The 23,681-nt window shown below is 32.4% G+C and overlaps 2 protein-coding genes across 2 annotated transcripts; one reads left to right on the top strand and one right to left on the bottom strand.

Moving 5' to 3' along the window:
- Positions 1-5,982: 5,982 nt before the first annotated feature.
- Positions 5,983-10,231, bottom strand: LOC106762083 (catalase). The gene is given in 8 exon segments (NM_001317150.1): positions 5,983-6,334; positions 6,439-6,532; positions 6,614-6,681; positions 7,209-7,298; positions 7,481-8,257; positions 8,501-8,778; positions 9,830-9,926; positions 10,164-10,231. Coding segments are annotated over 8 exon segments (1,479 nt in total). The 5' UTR covers positions 10,179-10,231; the 3' UTR covers positions 5,983-6,274.
- A 6,182-nt stretch (positions 10,232-16,413) lies between these two features.
- On the top strand, positions 16,414-23,509 carry LOC106762405 (1,4-alpha-glucan-branching enzyme 1, chloroplastic/amyloplastic). Its single transcript, XM_014646305.2, has 14 exons — positions 16,414-16,697; positions 17,052-17,168; positions 17,604-17,814; positions 18,049-18,118; positions 18,197-18,466; positions 19,200-20,106; positions 20,296-20,412; positions 20,547-20,609; positions 20,806-20,913; positions 21,628-21,729; positions 21,995-22,062; positions 22,146-22,227; positions 22,721-22,837; positions 23,086-23,509. Exons 1-14 carry the CDS (start codon positions 16,632-16,634, stop codon positions 23,233-23,235), a joined length of 2,448 nt encoding a protein of 815 aa, XP_014501791.1. The 5' UTR covers positions 16,414-16,631; the 3' UTR covers positions 23,236-23,509.
- The last annotated feature ends 172 nt before the right edge of the window (positions 23,510-23,681 follow it).

Here is a 23,681-nt window from a genome sequence, read left to right as displayed (position 1 = left end):
ATTAATTAATATTAAAACATGATAAACAATTCAAATATTATTTTAAAATACATTTAAACAATCAAATAAATTTAATAAAATTGAATTAAAAGTCTTAAGGTCATGTGTTTTTAAAATTAACAAACTAATTTTAGTTCAAATTTTAAAATGAAACTATTTTTAATATTTATTGAGTTAAGAGAAAAAATATATTTAATCCTCCATTTTATTCTTATATTCTTTATCTTTTTATGGGAAAATTTATAAATATATGAACAATTTCAGGGAAATTTGAAATCCCTTAGGAAAGTATAGTGGAACTTTTTATGGAATTCTTGAGCACTTTTTGACCCAAATTTTCATGAGGAAATTGTATTACATTATTTTTATTGTGATCCTAAAATAAGTAGTATTTGGTGGAATGAGAATCCTTGGGAGAATGGGTTAAAGAAGTGTTGATGATCTCTGCAATTTGCCGATTCCTTTACCATTGGTTGTTTCATCTGAAAGCCCCACAAATCTATTAAAATGCAATTTAGAAAATAAATAATTGTGGCTCACGCTCGTATGGGGCCCGTGGGCTTTTTGTTTTTTTACTTTACTTCAGGAAGATGACCTCAATTACATAAATAATTAGTTTTCTCTATTAACATTTCATTATGAAAAATTATATTATTTTTTATTAACATTCTTCATCGCTTCCAACTATCTCCAAAATATCAACATAATGTTATTTTATAATATTTGTCAATAATTTTTAAATAGATTACTTATAACAACTCAGTTAATATTATGCATCACTAATTTCAAGTGTAACGTAAATCATTCTTAAATCTTAAAACAATTATTTATCCTTGTGCAGAAAAAAAATCTTAATATTATGCATGACTAGTTTCCCACTTTCAATGACGTGAGGAGAGCGTGGACCGAGTCACGCTCATGCATTATAAATCAAGAGAAAAAAATGTTTAATTTGCATATTATGACGTGTGATCATAAGAATTTCTTCAAATTTTATTACCAGATGTACAAAGATCTGAACTTTTAGCATGAATCTTGAATTTTCCATTGAATCATCACAAACTAGTAACAGTATTTTCAAGGATTACGTATAATGTTTCATTGACTGAAGTTATACATGTCGGAGTGAAACCGACATTAGTAGTTGTTTATTGCAGTTTAAGTCATGCGAAAAGAACAAATATTTAGTAAATTTTAACAAGATTAAAAAATTAATTTAAAATTGATTTTCCATCACGGTATACGGAAATAAAATATTTAAATGGATTTGAAATGTCGCAGGGCATAACTCCTCCGTAATCACACAGGGAAAGGAGATCACGGTGAAGATTTGATGATATTCTCAATAACAGTAAGAATCGAATTCTTACATTTTATAATTTCAGCATAATTTTAAATAAATAAAAAATCATTTAAAAAAGGGAGGAAAATAAAAGTGGTCCATTTTCAAGGTGAGGTATGAAATATTTATTTATTAAGAAATTGGTGGGTTTGCGTTTAGGAGTGAAAATGGTAAGTTGATGGAGAGATTCCAATGATATAATTTAAAAATTAGGGTTTTAAATACCAAAATGAGAATAAGAATCCATCCCCACCAAATGTTTTTAATTGGTTTGACGCGAAAGAGATCCAAAAGGCTGAGATATCCACTATCCACCACGTATTCTATCTCATACGGCAACCGGAACCGAATCCTCAAAATCAAAACCGATGTCACTTTCGCTGTGCTGGAAACATGACGTTCAAATAATAATCAATTTCATTTCATATGCACCAACTATATTAATAATAATAAATAATAATAATATTGTTATCGTTATTAATTTTAGGGTTTGGTTTGGATGTATACGGCATTCGGGGTAGCATGTGATGTACTTCTGCATGTACTATACAATGTTGTTACTGATTTTGCTTTTGCTGCATGTCAGCAGACATCATGGGAGTGACTCAGAATATATATTCAACATGATTTTTGTTTTTTACATTGTTGGAGGTTTAATCGTGTTTTATTCGAAAAGATAAAACTCGTTTTTGTTTATTAGAAAAACGGTTTTGATAAATGTTTTATGTGAATTAAGAAGCATGTGTTATATGTAGATGGCAATGAAATGTTTAATGAGATTTGTATAGAAAATATATGAAATAAAATAAAATAGTTGAATTAATAATAAAAAAATGATGGTTGGATTGAAGGAGTAGAATGGGACCATGAGGCAAGTTGTAGGAGAGGCCAAAATGGGTAGTGCTGTTGTTGTTGTTTTCCAATTTCTATCGAAACGACGTCGTTGATAGGATCATTACTCCTGCGTATCAAAACACAACCATAGAATCCTGATCTTGGTGGCGTTAACCGACTAAGACATGTTCCTTCTGTGTTTTTGATGGATCAAAACAAAGACATTATAGGCCCAACTAAAAGTTCACCCAGGCCCATTAGTGGGCCCAAAGGTCTCCCAATCATGTTGCTCGTAACAAACTATAAGGGACAGGTGTTCCTCTAGGATTCGAGGGATGAAATGATATAATGAGAGAGATTCTGTAGCGATGGAGAGAGGTGCTGGATATTCTTCTACACTTGGAATGTTCCTAATCCCTTCTCTTATCACTACTCCCCTTTGGTTTTGCCTGAAATAAGAGAGTTTAAAATAAATTAAAAAAAAAAAGTTAAAATTGAAAGTATCTAAATTATATAATTTAACAAATAAATTAAATATTAAAACTATTCAATCATTATTGATTAATCTTTTATTATTTTAAATAATCAAATTATCAACTTATATAATTAAAAATAGTAAATATTTTTAACAAAAAAACAAGTTAATAAAATATAAAAAGACTAATAAATAGTTATTGTTTTATTGTGGCTTAATACCTCCAATGGTCCTCTGATTTGTCAACTAATCTCATTTTGGTCCTCCTCAAGTTTGTAACAGTCTCAATTTAGTCACAATTTTTGAAAATATGAACACATTGTATCCCATCCGTTAAGTGGTAGCAGACGACGTTAAGTGAAGTCCACGTATTGCAGTGAGAATCGAGTAATGTGGCATAGGGTTCAAAGTAATGCTCTCAAACGACATCCTATTTTTTTATTATTATTTTTTATCACCCTTGGAATAGGGTTCAAAGTTCTCGGATCATCATAAACTTTTTTCCTGATTCATCTGTTTCTTTAACCAAACTGAGTCATTAGAACATCTTTTTCTCTAACCCATATATCTAGCCTCATTTGCAGAAAAAAAAAATACAAACATTAAAACATCTAGATACCCAAGTTGTTGAACATTGAAAACTAAATTCTCAGCTAGCAAAAACAATTTGAATCAATTGGTAGCTTCCACAAGCAAGAGAGAAATTTCAGAGGAAAATTGTCAATCTTTATATTGCATTAAACTTTAAGACCCTTGCTGGTGTTGATGCTGGTATTGGGATTTTTCCTCTTCCAGCTTTTTACAATCTCTTTCTCTCAATTCACAAATCTTCACCAAACCTTCAACGAACCCTTATTCTCTCACATTTTCTCTCTATTTTTGAACCCTTAGTTTCCACAACACTTCATTTAATGGCCAACACTCATCGGCGCCGATGGAGATCCGAGACCACCCGTGCCCCGCGCCCATTCCCGTCGACCATTGCAGTTCCATCACCGGACTCTGATCTCCAGCCACATCGCTGACCATCCCGCCCGAATCCCCCAAGCTCGCCTCAAGCAGCTCGCCGGAACTTTGGTTGGAAAACGGAGCACGCCAGAAACCTTGTCCAAGTGGAAGATCCATAGTGGCGGTGCTCTCTCTCTTTTCTTTTTTATCTCTCTCTTTACACAACATTTTTGCCAGTAACAGTGGAGGTGTGTGCTGCATGGCGGCTCACTGCCTCTTGTTCATCACTCCCTCAACACCATTCTCCAAACTCCATGGATCCTCTTCGTCTTGTCGAAGATTGCACTTCGTCTTCGTCTTTCTTTCGCACTCAGCAAATAAAATTCCCAATTCCATTATCAAATCCCTAATTCGCACAATCAGAAAATTAAATGCCTAATCTAAATAATTGGAAGTAAATAATGTCACATCATCATTGTTTTTTAAATTAAAAAACACACAATTTAATCAAAAAAATCCACATCATCAAGTAACACACATCATCATATTTTCTCTCCACTACGTGTCCTAAATTTAACACCGTCTGCTACCACTTAACGGATGGGATACAATGTGTTCATATTTTCAAAAATTGTGACTAAATTGAGACTGTTGCAAACATGAGGACCAAAATGAGATTAGTTAACAAATCAGAGGACCAATTGAGGTATTAAGCCTTTTATTATTGGTGGCTCATGATAAATTTAATTTTAATTCAACTCAAACTCATTTTATTTGATAAATAAATTAGATCTAATTTTATTCATATTTAAAAGATATAAATATATTTTTTTTATCCGACCTAACTTAAACCCACTATTTTCACATCTTTAATTAACCAGATGTTATGTTGTTTAGAGCATATTTACCCTCACAACATTAGAAAAAGATTTAAACATTCTTAATCGCTGCATCACATCATTCAACCACTGTCACCGCATTGCTTACCATCACTGTCGCACTGCTGCTGCGTAGGAAGAAGAAGAGAGGAAGCAAGCTCCAGAAGAAGAAGAAAGAAAATGCAGAAAAAGTTTTGAAAAGTTTTTCGAAACATATTTCGTGCGTTTGGAAAATCTCTTTCTTGAACATATTTCATATAAGATTGTTCTTAAAGATATTATTTGAGTTCTAAAAAGATTTTCCCAAGAATCCTATTGATGAAAATTTATTCTTGAACACGTTTCATAAAATTATGTTTCGAAAATTTTGTTCCGGAAAATTGTTTTGAAATTTTGAAAAGCTTGTCCAAAAAGTTTCCGGAATATGTAATCGAATGTTACTTTTTCTGAAGGGTAAAATGGTTATTTTAAGAAAATTTGAAGGGTTGCACGAAGAATGTGTGCGGTGCAGGAAGTAAAAGCCTATTTTTCACGTAGATTATTTATGTTTTACCTCTACAACTCGTGAGTTAAATGAACTTCACTTTTGGAATTCGTAGGTTACCCTGGGGGAATATAATCAAGTTCAATTTAATTAAACATTTGATCAGTTGTGCATTATATAATGAATTAAGTATGTTATTATAACGTAAATAGATATTAGAAAATCTTAATATATCTTTTCGAACGTGTACCGATTTGTTTAATCAAGGAATTTTGGATACCGTTTTCAAAAAATTAAAATTGTTTAAAACATGAGTTACACATACATGTTTTTAATAATACAAATCTGTTATGCAGATGCAAGATTAAATGGCATATCCAACTCTAATTGTAACATAAAAATATCATGTTTTGTGATTGAAAAGTGAAATAACAATTATCTCAAGAATTTTAATAGTTTAAACAATAATTAATAAAACACTATTATCTTTTATTATTATTTTTTACTCTAAAATAAACTTTTATTGGAATATATGAATTAATCTTTTTACTTAACCAAATTGGTGTTCAACAGATGATAATCAGTGTCACTTTAAATGTATGTGACGAATTTCAGTGTTGTTCCAAAGTTGCTCCAATTGTTGATAAACATAACACAACAAGCACATTAAACAAATATCGTATTTAAATTTTGTGCAAAAATAAATACACAGGAATAGACTTCAACAGTGAGGCTTAAATAAGAGACAGATGTGGAAGAAAAATAATAGAAACGAGTTTGCATGAAAATGACCAAGAGTTTAAGGCTCAAAGCTATCTGTCAGGGAGAATGGAAGTTCTAATCAACACAAGCCACCCTACAAATTCATGTTGACATTTTGTTATTGGTCAATTTTCATTTTTGAATTTTTAACAACCTTTAAACAATAAAATGAAGCAGCTTCATTGGACCCTTGAGCCTCTAATATAAATTTCCAGCTGATCATGTCAGAGTATGCCTAACAATTGAATCATATGTGCTTAGAATAATTTCAAATTATGGTTATTCTTTTTATTTAATACTTTCTTAATAGAATAGCAAGGAGGAACACAGTCCACAACAGTAGCAGGGAAACATGCCGATAAGGTAAATAAATACTAAAACACAAACGGCATCAAGATAGCTCAATGAGTTGCATGCATGGAGACCTATGAGTTATACAACATAATAATGCAAGAAAAGGATTAGTCCTTCCAAAGGTTTCAAAATCACATTCTTATCGTACTCTTTACACGACTGCAACTCTTGCAATCATTCTGGGGTTGGTAACAACATTAAATATTTGGCCTCATGCTCAGATGAGATGCAATCTTTTGGCCAAGAGAACGGTCAGCCTGCATGACAATTCCAAGAAAAGAACATCATGTGAGCAAACCATGCCCAGTAGTTCATACACTTCTAAATTAACATGTCTAAAGTCTAGATCTCATTATCTCACCTGAGACCAGTATGATATCCAGACACTGCGGATTTCATGGGTGACACGTGGGTCAGATAAAGCATCAACCCATCGGCGGGTAAATCTATCTTGCCTGCACAGAAATAGGGAACCAGACATTAGGCATCACCAAACATATTTCGCATTGATCATATCAGTAGTTTATAACAGGAACCTGTCAGGTGCCCAAGATCGGAATCTCTCTCCAGCCTGCTTGAAGTTGTTCTCCTTCTCAATTGCAATCTGCATTAAGAAGTAGATTTGTTCATACATTCTTGCACTAATTAATATCGTCAGCATTTCAACAGTTTTACCAGAGCTATTTATTGTTTTTTAAAATCTTGTCATTTGTTTGTAAACCATTAATCTCTTCTATCCAAAAGCAATGCTAAAAAAGAACACAACCTAATCTTGTAATTTGTTTCTTCTACAATGAAGAAACATTAACAATGTTATGGATCCACTTCTTTGCTTCCTTTACTGTCAGATCAATTTACACAATATATTTGCTCAGCAACAGTACTTTTTCTAACAGATTAGAATAGAAAAACATATCAAAGCAATACACGTTTTGACTAATGCTTTGAAGTTTGAATTTTCAGAAATTTTTATTAGTAACTCTAGAATGTGTAATTTGGTTTCATAGTTTTTTAGACAAACACAAACTGAAAGGAACTCTGCAATCAAAAAAAACTGAAACTAATGGCGGGTGGATTCCTTTGCTAACAGGTGCTCCACATTTGCATATTACCCAATTGATAAAATCTAACCTTTTCACGCCTTCCAGAGCAGATAGCAGGAGGTATGGGGAACTTTTCTGCATGACGAACAGGATCATACCTTGAGGGGAAGTAATTGACCTATAAATTGGCAGAATTTAGTCCAAAGAAAGAAATGTAATAATAACTAAAGAATTGATAGCAACATCACCCAATCGGGACGTGCGTTAATAACTTAACAGCAATAATTTAGTTAACAATGCAATCGGCTTCTCATGCAGGAAAAAAATAAGAAAATATAAAGAGTTAAAACTTTAACCTACCTCCTCATCCCTGTGGATGAAATTCATGAAACCTTCATGGTGATTGTTGTGGTGAGCAGACTTGGGAGCATTGGCAGGAAGTAGCAGATAGTTTGGTCCAAGCCTGTGCCTCTGTGAATCAGCATAAGAGAATATCCTGGTTTGAAGCATCTTATCATCAGAGTAATATACACCAGGAACTATTATGGCAGGGCAAAATGCAAGTTGTTCATTCTCAGCAAAGAAGTTATCTATGTTCTTATTCAGGACCAAGCGACCAACAGGCTGCAAGGGTATAATGTCCTCGGGCCAAGTCTTGGTTACATCAAGAGGGTCAAAGTCAAATTTGTCTTCGTGCTCAGGATCTATTGTCTGAATGAATAGTTTCCACTCAGGATAGTTACCAGCAGCAATCGAATCATGAAGGTCTTGTGTAGCATGGCTATGGTTGGCTCCTCCCACCTTAATGGCTTCTTCCTCCAATAGACACTTCACACCACTCGTGGTCTTCCAGTGAAATTTCACATACACTGCTTTCCCAGCCTTGTTGATCAAGGTATATGTGTTAACTCCAAAACCATCCATATGCCTGTAATCTTGTGGAACACCCAAATCATCAAATAAAAAGGAGAACATGTGAAGGCTTTCCGGAAAGTGAGAGAAGAAGTCAAGGATCCTCCAATTCTCCTGGATGTGGTTCTTAGGATTGGGTTTAAGAGCATGGACCATATCTGGAAACTTCATGCCGTCACGTACAAAGAAGACGGGAAGGTTGTTTCCAACAAGATCAAAGTTACCCTGTTTCACAAGGCAAAATTAGGAATAATGTACGATACCAAAGCACTACTACTGCCATATTTCTTTAAAGGTTAAACTAAATATTTGATTCTTCTAGTTGTCCCTGTACAAGAAAATTTTAAGTTTTCACTCTACGATGAGCGTAGTTTTAAACATAATATTTTTCAACAACAGCAGCTGAAATGTTTGGGAAAATATTTCCTAAACATGTTCTAAACATGCAATATGTTCATTAATCTATACCTCTCTGGTGTAAAATTTCACAGCAAAACCTCGAGGGTCCCGCAAAGTTTCAGGGCTACCACGCTCATGGATGACAGTTGAAAAACGGACAATTACTGGTGTCTGAACTCCAGGTGCTCGAAGGAAATCTGCACATGTCAGGTGAGAAACGTCATGTGTGACCTCAAAGAAACCCTTTGCACTAGCTCCCCTGGCATGGACAACTCGTTCTGGGATCCGTTCCCTGTCAAAGTTTGCAAGCTTTTCCACAAGATGATAATCCTCCAGGAGAATTGGACCTGCCAAAATGGATAAAATAATATTCATCCGAATTCACTACAGATATAGAACAGTGTGACAAACAAATAAATAAGCCAACACCCCATCGGCACCCTCGCAAAAGTATAGAAAAAAAAGGACCGAAATCTCGTAATCCTTTTCCACGTAATTGTAACTAACAAGTTGCAACGTAGATAAGTGAAATCAAAGTTTAAACTCTACATAGACATACAATCTCTATGATATAAACAGTGCAAAGAATCAATACATGCTAGAAGGATTCTATTTGGATAAACTTTTTCATAAATCGTAATAAGGAAAATTAAACAAATTCTCCCACAAAACTCAAATTAATTTATGCATAAAATAAAATGAACTTTTGGTAAAACTAAATTATAGCACTTTTACAAATTAATTAATGTATAAACTAACCTATGCCAAATGGAAGAAACTTAGTTCATTTTTTTCTCTTTTTTCGGGGAAAAAATATTTTAGTCTATACTTTTTGTTAAACATGGTTAAGATCCTTATATTTTTTAAAATTGATAAATTTAGTCTTCCAAAGAAATTAGTTCCTCCTTCCTAAAAATTCAACATCTTTCTAAAGTTAGGAGAATCTAAAAACACATAATTTTTTTTAAGTTCGAAGAGATAGAAAGAGCACATGGACCTTGATCATGTTTAACCGAATATTCAAGAACTAAAAACAGTGTATATATGCTTGTTGAAATTTTTCTCAGAACATGGCTTAGATGTTGCATTCTGAATATTCAGTGAACTGTAACAACCAAGGGAAATAACCAACTGTCGAAACCAGAGTCAGCTATAGTCTATACACATACTCATTCACATGGTCCACACGTCTTGCACTAATTGTTACAAGGGGGTTGAGTTACGCTAAATCCACTTTCTAATACTAATAAGCTTCAAAACACAATAAAGCCAGCAAAATCATATTATTTATCAGAATTCTAATTCGCTGGCACAAAAAAAGTTAAAGTTGAACAATTCCAGCAAACAAGAAATCATTCAAATGCGTGATTATGCAACAATTTCAGCTAGGACCGATACCTCTAGTTCCAACAGTTAAAGAGTTGTTGTTGTTCCAAACAGGAGCACCAGAATTTGTAGTCCAGAAGGGAGAATTAAAAGCGCTGGATGGCCGGTACTGCATCACACAAAGCACCAGTAAGCAAACAGAGTCTGATAACCTATTCACACCACAGTAATTGCTCCACGAAGCACAAATTTCAAAGAGTTCACAAGTTATAGTTAACAATCAAGAATGAAACACGTTGAGATAAATAAAACGGCGAAACCGAAGAAGATTTGGTGAGTTTACTAACGGTGCAGTGCAGTCGGAAAACATTAGGCAATAAAAGAAGAGAATAGCTAATGGCAATACCTTGTAGGGATCCATGCTAACGGATGAGACTGAGAGAAGAAAGAAGAGGATGAGAATGAGATTAGGAAAACGGCAACTCTGTTTCGTTTCGTGTGGCAATCGCGAGTCTTACGGCCTTATAAAGACATTATTTTTTTTTTTTTTTTCTGATATTTCATACTTGTCTTCTTTTTCTTAAATATAACATAATTATTAATTATCAATGAATTTCTGTGAGACACGAGACATGGCCTCGTTGGAAGATGGGAAAGGAAAAATGACAAAAAGTAATAATGATATTATTTTTAAATAGAGAAAATATTAAAAAGTCAGATTTTAAAATTAAAATTGCCATCTCCGATTCTTCAAGAACAATTAATTATCATCCAAGAGATAGAAAAATTGACATATTGTTTTATGTATATATATTAAAAATTCAATAGTTATTACTTAATCATCATAATGTGTCATTTTTTTCATTTTCTATTGAAAATTCAATACGGATTGTCTGCACATATCATGTTCGTAACAGTGTTAAAGTATGAAGTGTAGGATGATAACGATGAAAAATGGATTATACTAACGGGTGACAGTAAATCTGACTTTAATTATATTTTACGTCCATCACTTTTTTACTTAAAATGGATCGGATTCAAGTATACGAGAATCTCACGAATAACTCGGCGATATTTTATGGGATGCGAGAACTGAGAACCACAGATATTATTATTAATGGATTAGTATAGAATGCATAATATTTTATGGTGAGAATAAAAAGCGATAGATAAGAGAATGGATTAAGTTGAGAAAAATTATTAAAGTATTTGAGAACGTGGTGAACTGGCGCTTCCTTATCTTTGTTTCGGCCTTTTCTTATAAGTTTAGCCTTAGCAATATGTGAGATAGTGACGTGGACCATTCCTAACATCACACGCTACCCAATGTTCTCCAAACGTGGTCTCCCACCAAAATCGCTTAAATTAATTCAAAATAAATACTTTATTATAATTTTCGTATTTTATATAATATAATCAAAATTAATATGTTTAAACTTTCAGCCTTGATATAACATAATCAAAATTAAATTTTCTGAGTTGATTTGTAATAATGTTTTTAAAAAGGCATATAAAGAAGTTAAGAAAAAAAAAATAGATTACTTGCTACTTGTAAGTAACGTTGATTACGGAATGTATTACAAAATTTTATTTATTGCATCAATATCTTTCTTTTCTTTTATGTATTTATTTATTTTACTACTTATCCCTTTAAAATTCGTAATGAAATAGTGTAATTTTTGTGGATGGAATTTTATTCAAAAATCTTATAGCTGTATAAATCATAGATCCGTCAAGGTTCTTAAACGCACCCAATGGACAAATTTTGTTTTGGGGTGCATGTTATGACAACCTTCTAGTTCGTCCTTGCAATTTTCTTTTCTATAAAATTCAACATATTTATTATATCTGTTTATCCTTCATTGATTAATAACATAAAAATCATTTATAATATTAAGAAAATAATCAAAGCAATTAGAGTAAAATATTAATGAAATCAAATTATTAACAGATGATTAGTGAACATATTAATGGAGTGCGTATACGTAGATGTTTTGGTTTTCTAAACTCTAATTTATCGTTACTTTTCTCAAATTTTTCAATTAAAGTTTATATCATAGTTCCGAAAGTTCTTCAAACTTTTAAATCCGTCTAACATTCCATTTATTTATATAATATTATTTAATTTAATTACATTAAATTTTTTGACATGTCAAAAGCATTCTTCAATTCACATTAAAACAAAAACATGGGAATATAAATGACTGAAATTCTAACATCAAGTATGTTTGACATAAAAAAATTAACATAGTCATTCATTTTTAAAGGGTTAAATATGTTTTTAGTCCCGCGATTTTGATTTTAGTCAATTTTTAAACTATGGTATAATTTAGTCCTTCAACTTTAAAAAAACTCTGGTTTTAGTCCTTTTTACCAAATTTTTTTAATTTTATTTATTGTTTCAAACGCGTTTCTCAGTTAACATTGAAGTAAAAATGTGTCAAACAATCCAAATGCTATAGTAAAACGTGTTTGAAACAACAAATAAAATTAATTTAATTACATTAATTTTTTTGACATGTCAAAAAGCATTCTTCAATTCACATTAAAACAAAAACATGTGAATATAAATGACTGAAATTCTAACATCAAGTATGTTTGACATAAAAAAATTAACATAATTAGATAGTCATTCATTTTTTAAAGGGTTAAATATGTTTTTAGTCCCTATACTTTGAGGCGATTTTGGTTTTAGTCCATTTTTAAATTATGGTATAATTTAGTCCTTCAACTTTAGAAAACTCTGGTTTTAGTCCTTTTTACCAAATTTTTTTAACTTTATTTGTTGTTTCAAATGCATTTCTCAGTTAACATTGAAGTAAAAATGTGTCAAACAGTGTAAACAATCCAAATGTTATAATAAAACGTGCTTGAAATAATAAATAAAATTTAAAAAATTTGGTAAAAAGGACTAAAATCAGAGTTTTCTAAGTTTGAAGGAGTAAATTGTACCATAGTTTGAAAATGGACTAAAACCAAAATCGCCTCAAATTACAGGGACTAAAAACATATTTAACCTTTTTTAAATTTATAAACAAAAATATATCAAAGTTTTAGATAAATAAAAATTTCAGTTTTACATCAAAATTGAAGAATTAATTTGAACAATTTTATATTATCGATGATATATCATTATAGAAATATTTATTTAATAATAATTTATATTGAATAGAATCATAAAGATACATAAAATAATATTTTACACCTTAATCTCCTTTATCTTAAAAGAAAAAAAAAAGTTGCTTTCCAATAAGCCATAACTCTAAAACCAATACTTGAATATTATTACCTGTCCGCAAGTCACGCTCAAAATCTCAACAAATTCAACAACAATTTATAATTATAATTAGATAACACTAACATCCATTGCATATATATTTATTCAAATTAAAAGCATCCAAAGGTGAAAATTTGAAACACCATTAGAATCGAGTTTAGAAGTCAGCTCTAACAGATTGGGAATAGTTAGGGCACGTCCAATACATAAAATGTGTGGTACGCGCTATTTTCTTAAAACACAGTAGTATTTTAACAATTTTTTGATAATAGAACACATATTATTATTTTATTGATCTATTTAAATTTATTTTAAAAAAATATTTGAAACGAACCAATAACAAACTGTAACATATATTGTTAAAAAAAGTTTCTAAAAAAAACTTTTTCCTTTCGGTTCACGTTTAACGTGGAAATTAAGTGATTTTGGTAAGAACACGATATGCTTCGAAATTCCCAAATTAGTCGTTGTCATGAGTTTGTACGAATCTTTAGAGTATCAAAATGCGTTTTTGGTCCGAATAGGGATATTACAAAGAAAGCAAAAAACGTGAATACAGTATCAGTGGATGAGATGAAGCCGTGTACATTGCTAACTCACCTTCAGTTCTATTCTCTTCGCCGAATATGGAAACATTGCGAAGAACAAGGCAACAACTTTGTCTGTTAACGTTATCACATAAACATATGGAGATCAAAAGGTTCAACATTGACTTTCTTAGTTCATTTTGTTCCTCTTTTCTTTTTTTCACACTACACAAACATTATAATTGAATGTTAAATCATTTAAAATATCTGCATCGTAATTTCTTTCAATCCAAAATCAAATTCATGTCAATGAAATTATAACAGCTCACACCATGAAACAACATAATAAACACTACAGCTTGAAACAATCAAAACAATTATTTTAAATCATGAAGCAAATATCGAACTCGATGTATTTAATTTTAAGTTATTATGCCTTCATTCAATGGAACTTGCACCTAGTGTCTTCTTTTTTTACAAAATTACAATGCCACAAATATCATAATACAAAGTAAAAACCACAATCATCAAATAATAAAATAGTGACTAAAAAGTGTATATATTTACCACTCGTTGAACTAATTTCTATTTTAACCAGTTTTTTAAAACATATCTTAAACAAAATTACTAAGTAATATAATTACAGAAAGAATAAACCTCAAATGCATATAACTATTTTTTGTTAGAATTGTCGAACTAAAATTATTATTATCATGTAGTCAACTATATATGCAGGGAGTATAATATATATATATATATATATATATATATATATATATATATATATATATATATATATATATATATATATATATATAAACTATTGTTCGTTTTAAAATGTAAAATTCTGTTATGATTTTATTTTTAAAAAATATTTTGAATAATAAAAATATATATATTTAAATTATCTTAAATTTCGATTCTTAAACGCTCTTAGGTACAACTTGGTTACACTGTACAATGTTTTGTACCAATTTTAAATTCTGTTATTACTTTCTCATCTATCATGTGAAATATGAGAAAAATGGAAAAATATATGAAGATAACATGTTCTATTTTATTTACGCAATACAAAAATTATATCTATGACGAAGAAATTTTCAAAGCATGTCCAACATACGCTGTGTCTTACATACCGATCTTTCAAGAAAGCTCGCCACAAATGGCGTTCAACTTTTCGTGGTGCACAAGTGAAAAAAAAGGTTGGCATATTGCAATTCTGATGTAGTGTTTACACTTCGATTGAGCGTGAAAATTTCTCACTATTTGAAAAACTCGGCCCTTTTCAACTATGATTCTGTGAAACTAAGAAGGGTGAAAAAGAAAAACAAAGCTCAAATTGAGCTCACATTTTGTAGTCGAAGCTGAACATGGTTATGCAAAGCTACATTAAAGATGTGTTCACTTGAGGGTGATCAGAGTTGATTAGGGGAGAGTGATCGAGTGAATTTGAGAGTAATTTTTTTTGTTGTTTATTTGAGTGAATTTGAAGGTAAACGAGAGTCAATTTTGAAATAAAGTTTGTGAGAATTGGTGTAGGATTTAGTTTTTATGACAAATTAAAAAATTTACTTCAAAATTCGTTCTCGTTTATCTTCAAATTCACTTAAATAAACAACAAAAAGTATTATCTTCAAATCCACTAAATCACTCTCTCCCAATCACCTCCTATCACTCCCAAGTAAACACACCCGAGGTGAGTGGTTGGCACGGCCGAATGTTATGGAATATTGTGTGAAGCATTATGTTTTTTTTTTCTTTTTTTTTTTAGGTTTTACAATGAGACATAATACTAAATAAGATGGCAGTGTAATTTACATAAGAGATATATATTAACTTTATTCTTAATTTTAAAATATTACTGTATCTCGAGTGATCAATCAATTAGAAGAAATGACAAGACCGAACCACTTATGATTTTAAGTAAGTTTAAACATAACCGAACTAATTATTATTTTAAGTAAGTTTAAGCATAACTTTAATTAAGTTTATTGATCAGTCTTATTTATTAGATACTGGTTCATGATTGTTATTTTGGTAATAAAAAGTTTATTTTAAAATTTATAAATACATGTTTGAAGTAAGAAGATAGATAATGATATTTTTAACGAATATAAAATTTACTGTAATTCAATAGGTTAAATTACTGGCTTAAGTATCAAAACGTTTTAATCAATATTTGTCCGTACAATTCGCAGTCCAAAAATTAAAAAAATAAGAGAATTTGACTAAATATAGAAGTGTTTGAAAATGATTCTCCATCGCACACCCGAAACAATTACTGTATAGATTTTTTTTTTTTTTTACATAATACTCAACTTTTTTATTCTGAAAAAGAAAATAGTGATTCAAAGCAGATAAAGAAAAGGCAGGGGACATAAAAATGCAAGTGTTGGAGGCTAAGGTAAAGGCTAAATCTTTGTCTGTTTATTGTTTTCCATAAATGGTTTGGATTTTGTTTCCAATTGGCGCCTTCTTTTTGTAGGCACCTAAATTTAAACAAGCTTTATTTTTTCACTATACTGCTTAATACATCAAATTTCAATTTCTACATACATTACTGCAGCAATTACCCTGTTCGATAAATATAATAAATTAAAACATATTTTGATAAATTTACAGTATTTTTATTCTATTTACATTTATGCTAAAACTAGGGCCGATTGAGAAATAATCAAAACATGATTAATTTTACTGTCCCCTTTGAGAAGAAGAAAAAAAACTAAAACTGCTATTATTTTCTTGACAAACATGATTAGAGGTTTGTAGAAGAAAGAGAACGCATGAAAAACAAACAGATGGAAACTCTAGCACCGTTGCTTACTTGGTTCTTCACGTGGGGAAGGATATGCTTTCCTTTCCTCTGTTTCTTATTTGTAATTTAGCAATGAAAAAGACGGTTAAGGGTAATGATTCATGCCAAAGTGGGTCCTTCACTATTGCTATTTAAACAATCAAACAATGCCCTTCTTCTTCCATACTCTTCGCTTCATCATGTTCACGGACATTGCTTGAAGCTCAAGTCGAACTTGGCCAACTTGATCGAAGACCGTGTTTGGATCTCGGGGAAATGGTTAACTGTTTGTGCCTTAATCCGTTCATTTCCGTCTCTTCAACCGTTGCCTGCACCTCTCACGTAATTCACCATCTTAAATTTTTGCTCATGCTGCTTTCTTGTTTCTATCCTCTAGGAATTTTATGTGGCTTTCTTCGCAATGTTTTGGTTTCAAGCTAACCTGCATTTTGGTTTCTTTTTATTTGTTTTCTCATCCTTAATGGAAAAAATTTAACCCTAGATTTCTCACGGTTCCTTCTAGAATTTATTGTCTGACGTAAGTTGTCAGTGAAGCACTTATTTTAGTTCATTTCTATTTTTGTTTTACGACGAAGAGGTTTTTGAGCATCGAATTATGATCACCGCAAACACCACCCCGTGTTTGTCAAAATCTAATGTGAATGATCTCTTTCGATACTCTCTTTCTTTGGGCAGACTGTAAGAAGCAGGCAGCGTCTTGCACCACAAAAGTCAGTTGATCTTGCTCTTGGCTATCGGAATCCACTTGGATATGGGTTTGGTTTTGGATTGAGAAGATCACTGCACGAGATGGTATGTTTGATCATGTTTCATGTCTTTTTATTCCAACAATTAAACAATTAGGGTCAATGTTTCCTGTGAAACTTAAGAACTGTTTGTTGTTTTTGTTGAATCAATTTCTTTTCGAATATAGTTCGGTATGTTTGGTACTTTGGTGGGCAGTTCCTAATTTAATTATGGAGCCGTAGTTAGTTTAAACATGGACATATTAAATTAAAGGTAACAGCTAACAAATTCAACGTGTTTTATAGCTTGCTAAAATTCTTGTCCTTTTCCAGATACAAGTGAATGATCAAAGTGAATTCTTGAAATGACATTGAACGTTTAGACTCTAGTAGGGCATATTTGCCACAGTTGTTTAGAAATGAAAGTTTCTATATCTGTTATAAGCATATGCGAATATGCTGCATGGGGATAAGTTGTCTCGGTTTGTTTTCCTACAACTAGGTGAGCTCTCGTTTCAAGGGTGTAGCTGTTATGACTGATGACAAATCAACAATATCATCCACTGAGGAATACTTAGAAAACATTGGCATCTTTTCTATTGATCCGTCCCTAAAGCCATATAAAGATCACTTCAAATATAGACTGAAGAGATACGTAGATCAGAAAAAGCTTATTGAAGAATATGAAGGAGGTCTTGAGGAATTTGCCAAAGGTGGTTATGATTCTTGGCATTGTTTAATGTTTGTTTTCCTTTTCTATATATCTGTGCATACACAATATTATAGCTGCTAAGTACAACTACTAATGTTTATCCATGTCTTGTATCATAACTGTGTTTCAACTGGATTGATCTCTTTTAAATTGCCTCACTCATTTGATAGATTGATTCTATCGAAAGCTTTGATACAATGTTTTCCTTCCTTTTTCACTTCCCCTTTCTTCTCAGGTTATTTGAAATTTGGATTTAACAGAGAAGAAGGTGGAATTGTGTACCGCGAGTGGGCACCTGCTGCTCAGTAAGTTATATATTTATCAATTATTTGTCATTGTTTTATTGAGTAATTTTTTCAGATTTTATATTTCTTTCAATGCAGGGAAGCACAAATTATTGGAGACTTTAATGGATGGGATGGTTCCAACCACCAAATGGAAAAAAATCAGTTTGGTGTCTGGAGTATTAAGATCCCTGATGCTGATGGAAATCCAGCTATACCACACAGTTCGAGAGTGAAGTTTAGATTCCGCCATGGGGATGGAGTTTGGGTTGATCGCATACCTGCTTGGATCAAATATGCCACTGTTGATCCTAACAGATTTGCAGCACCATATGATGGTGTCTACTGGGATCCACCACTTTCAGAGAGGTCACATTATTCACCTGTTGAATATCTTTTGACTTGGTTTCTTTAATAAAAACTAATTATTGCATGTGAAGGATCTATATTTATAGGGACTTTGGTGTATGCCACAGATGAACTGAATTTAAAATTGTGTAAATAATTTCTTACGGTTTTGTTGGAGATTCAAAATTTTTCATAGCTTTCGGTTGAATTACAATTAATTTAAAGGTTTGGATCAAAATGAACGTGGTTATTTTAGTTGCATTATAAATAAAGTCTCATCTGAGGCATAAATGAAATATAAATGTACTGCGATATGTGATTTATTGTAAAATAAAATATAATTTTTTTTAGAAATGAATACTACCAAAGTCCCATCAAAAGCCATTATTTGAAATTGTCAATTCAAATCATGGTTGATAAAATAACAAATACAGATTTCAGATGTGAGTTGTGATAGAATCCATGGAGGAATCAACGGAATTCACCATTTTTATATTCCATATACGCTAGCATGTTTCATTCCCCTTTTCTGACTGCTCATTGGAAAAAAACTTTTGTAAGTTCGGGGTTTAGTTTGAAACAGAATGAGGAAAATGTCTATTTGATTTAAACGTTGTAAATTGCTCAACTGAATCCAATAATCCTACCATTCTTTTATATATATTTGTTATCTATATTTTCCTCACACTTAACTCTGTAGGTTATGTACAGAAAGAATTATATTCATTTGTTCACCTTCTTTTCTGTTCTGCAGATATGAGTTTAAATATCCACGTCCACCAAAGCCGAAGGCCCCACGGATATATGAGGCTCATGTGGGGATGAGTAGCTCTGAACCTCGCATAAACTCTTACAGGGAATTTGCAGATGAGATTTTGCCCCGTATTCGAGCAAATAACTATAATACAGTCCAGCTGATGGCCGTTATGGAACATTCTTATTATGCATCGTTTGGATATCATGTAACAAATTTTTTTGCTGTGAGCAGTAGATCTGGAACCCCTGAAGATCTTAAATATCTGATAGATAAGGCTCATAGCCTAGGATTGCAGGTTTTGATGGATGTTATCCATAGTCATGCCAGTAATAACATCACCGATGGACTCAATGGCTTTGATGTTGGCCAAACTTCACAAGATTCTTACTTCCATGCTGGAGATAGAGGTTATCACAAGTTGTGGGATAGTAGACTATTTAACTATGCCAACTGGGAAGTTCTTCGTTTCCTTTTATCTAATTTAAGGTGGTGGCTCGAGGAGTTTAAATTTGATGGATTTCGATTTGATGGAGTAACATCAATGCTGTATCATCACCATGGAATCAACATTGCTTTTACAGGGGATTATAATGAATATTTTAGCGAAGCAACAGATGTGGATGCTGTTGTCTATCTGATGCTGGCTAATTCTCTGATCCACAGTATTTTGCCAGATGCAACTGTAATTGCTGAAGATGTTTCTGGCATGCCAGGAATTGGTCAACAAGTTTCTGACGGTGGAATTGGTTTTGACTATCGTCTAGCCATGGCTATCCCTGATAAATGGATTGATTACTTGAAGAACAAGAATGAGTACACATGGTCAATGAAGGAAATCTCTTGGAGTTTGACAAATAGGAGATACACTGAGAAATGTGTTTCCTATGCTGAAAGCCATGACCAGGTATGAGTTCTGCTATTGTATATGCACTGTGTTACCTTTGTGATGGAAATACAATTAGAGTTTATGCAAAATTAAATTTGTGAACAGGAAAATGATGGTAACTGGAGAGGTCAGATAATCATTAATTTATATCTTTCATTGTTTTTAATTCCACTACTACCAATGTTGTATAATTTTTGCCTTGGACAGGCCATCGTTGGTGATAAGACTGTTGCGTTTCTCCTAATGGATGAGGAAATGTATTCTGGCATGTCTTGCTTGGTTGATCCTTCTCCTATTGTTGAGCGAGGCATTGCTCTTCAGAAGGTCTTTTATATGTTGATTGAGATCACTGCACTGCATCATTTATGTAGAAATTAGATTGCAGAGATGCTAATGCAATACGTAGTTATTTTTGGTATATAATTTAATTCTGGTCATTGTTGTCTCAATCTTTTCAGATGATACACTTCATAACCATGGCATTAGGTGGAGAGGGCTACCTTAATTTCATGGGCAATGAGGTGTGCTTACTGCTTCACTCTTCTTCCTCCAAAACTGCTGTTCACTGTATTATTATGGATGCATCCAACCGTTTTTTTTTTTTTTTTTTTTCTGTAGAACATAATGCAAATTGCATATGAGCAATCAACTCTTGCTATAGTTGTATTTATGCATTAGCATTTTTTTTAAAGTTAATAATCATGAGGTCTTTTTTAGTTTGGCCATCCGGAGTGGATTGATTTCCCAAGAGAAGGCAATGGATGGAGTTATGAGAAGTGCAGGCGTCAGTGGAATCTGGTGGATACAGATCACCTGAGATACAAGGTAATTATATATTGATTGATTGATTTGAGTTTTAGTGGTAGCTTTTTATGGCGGCCGCTGTGACATATGTATTCACTGAACAACACAGCATTGACATCTCTTTTGTGGCTTCATTTCTCAGACTTCTTCAAAAGTTTTATTAATTTTAACATCATTGGAGTCCTTGAATTGTTGTTTTGCAAGGATGAAGCAAGTATATTCTTTAAACATCAATTCCTTTGACTATGCCTGTGTGTACTAAACCATTTATTCAAATTATTCAAATTGCAAAAGCCCTAATTCATTCGGTTAAAACAAATGAAGAAAATATAAATTTGAAAGGTACAAGGGTTTTCTTGTTGGCATGTTTTCACGTATGATTTTAGCACATATGATAAAACAATGGAGTAAACAGAAAGGTGTAGCATTTGAATTCTCAGAATTCATAGATTAGAATTTATCCTTACAATTGGAGTATCTGTGTTAACTTTGTTAAAATGATATGCTAGGGCTTAGGCATGGTTATTTCAGATCTTCATTTTCCTCATAATAATGTAGTAAAAAATGGGCACCGTCACTCAGAATATTTTGGTGGGATTCAGGAGAGAACTGCGTTATTTTATCTTGTGGGCCCCCCTCTTTCCTTTCTGCAGACCTCTGTTTATTCTCTTTCTCTTCTACACGTGTTACTTATCTGACATATTTGTTATGACTTTGTTTCTGAAACTTGTGCAGTTCATGAATGCATTTGATAGGGCAATGAACTTGCTTGATGATAAATTTTCGTTCCTTGCATCAAGTAAACAAATAGTGAGCAGTGCAGATGATGAAGACAAGGTGAATATGCCCCCAAATGGGTCTACTATACTCATCATAATTTGATATTTTTTGCCACTTGCTGCTATTCAATTAATTGGGTTTCCTTATGTCAAAATTGATCAAAATAATACTGCTTTCAAGTTTCAAGAAAATAATAAAGGTATTGTGTTGTGAACATAATGCGAACAAATTCGTCAAACATGTATGATCAAAGATAGTTGTCTTCTCTGGGACTTCATTTGCTATTTTATAATTAAGTGCCTAATAATTTTTACTTTAATAGGTTATAGTCTTTGAGCGAGGAGATCTGATATTTGTATTCAATTTTCATCCAGAGAATACATATGAAGGGTATGCAGCCTATGTTCAGATTTCATTTTTACTGTAGTAATAACTGTTAACCAGAAATGACTACTGAAACGATGAACATGCAGGTATAAAGTTGGATGTGACTTACCTGGGAAATATAGAGTTGCATTGGATAGTGATGCTTGGGAATTTGGAGGTCATGGAAGAGTAAGGAGCCCTAATCTCTGGGGGTAAACATGAGTATATATAAACTATGGTCAATCCAAGGGGGATATGCCGTCGTTCCAAAAATTGTATTGAAATTGCAATGGATCTTCCCTTAAGTTTTTATGTTTAATTAAAATATCAACCATTAAAATTTCATTTTACCTCCCACACCTTCTCTATTCTGCTCGAGTCTAATGAATTATTAAACAAGTGGCACTTCTGTACATCAGTGATTTCAGTTGGGTGTGAATGGGGTTGGAGAATAACTAACGAGGAAATGGTGGAATTGCTACAATTAAAATCATAAAATCTGTCCTGATTTTCCTTGAAAATGATATTGAAGAATAGCTGAGAGGCGAGGAGTGAGGAGGAGAGAGGATGGGAGGGTCAGTACATGCACAGGGCTGTCATCTTTAGAGCTCAATTCAATTGCTATTATTTGATGGTTGAATATACTTGTTATTTTTCATCTTGACCATTTCCACTGTAATAGGTGGGGCACGATGTAGATCACTTCACGTCTCCAGAAGGCATACCAGGAGTCCCCGAAACAAATTTTAATAATCGCCCTAACTCATTCAAGGTCCTCTCCCCAGCCCGTACTTGCGTGGTATGCGTATACTGTCCCCATTAAAACCTTTTATTCTGTGTTTTTAATTGTCCTTCTTTGTCTGGTTTATTATTCCTCCATTACAAATTTAGTTTGGCTGGAAATTGAAAATAACAAGATGAATATGAAAGGAAGAATCTATATCAGAAGTGGTTTGTGCTCAGATTAAGTTTGAGCTACCTTGTCCAGGTTTTCTGTTTTCTCTTCTTATAAATCCAATCGCTAATTCAATTTAAAAATTTCCATAGGTATATTATAGAGTGGAAGAAAGCCAAGAAGAAGGCAGTGATAACAGTTTAGTTGGGCGAGAAGACACTTCTGCTGCAATTCCTGATAAATCTGCTTCTATGAAAAGTGAAGACAACAGTAATTTGGATGGGGTGAAAAGCATACATTAACTTCAGCAGATGTCTCTTCCGAAGTTGAAAAAATTTCTGAGAAGTGAAGGTAGAAATTTGAACGAGGGGTAAATTTAGTGATTACTTGTTCCTGAGCATGGAATCCAGGGAAATGAGATGGACAATGTTTTGCTCTTCAAAAATCATGTATATATTCTCTAGAAGATGCAGGGATACGAGAATCTTTTTCGATTGTAAATATGAGCACTTAACACAGATTTGGCATAAAAACTCAAATAGACCGTAAAAGATAAAAACAAAAATTTCAACAGCATAAATATAACATTAAAGTGAAAAACACATCCAAAAATCTTCCAAGATTTAAAGAAAAACATTCTGTCATTTGATTGATGATTTATTGGAGACTAAATTTGTTTTCAAGTAAGTTACAAAACCCGAGTAAAAGGGAGAAACAGTAATATATGTAAACTGTAAGATAAATAAAA

Source organism: Vigna radiata, chromosome 5 (genome assembly GCF_000741045.1).
Source record: "Vigna radiata var. radiata cultivar VC1973A chromosome 5, Vradiata_ver6, whole genome shotgun sequence".
Lineage (NCBI taxonomy): Eukaryota > Viridiplantae > Streptophyta > Magnoliopsida > Fabales > Fabaceae > Vigna > Vigna radiata.
The sequence above is the reverse complement of the archived record's forward strand: the minus strand, read 5'-3'. Positions and strand labels throughout refer to the sequence as shown.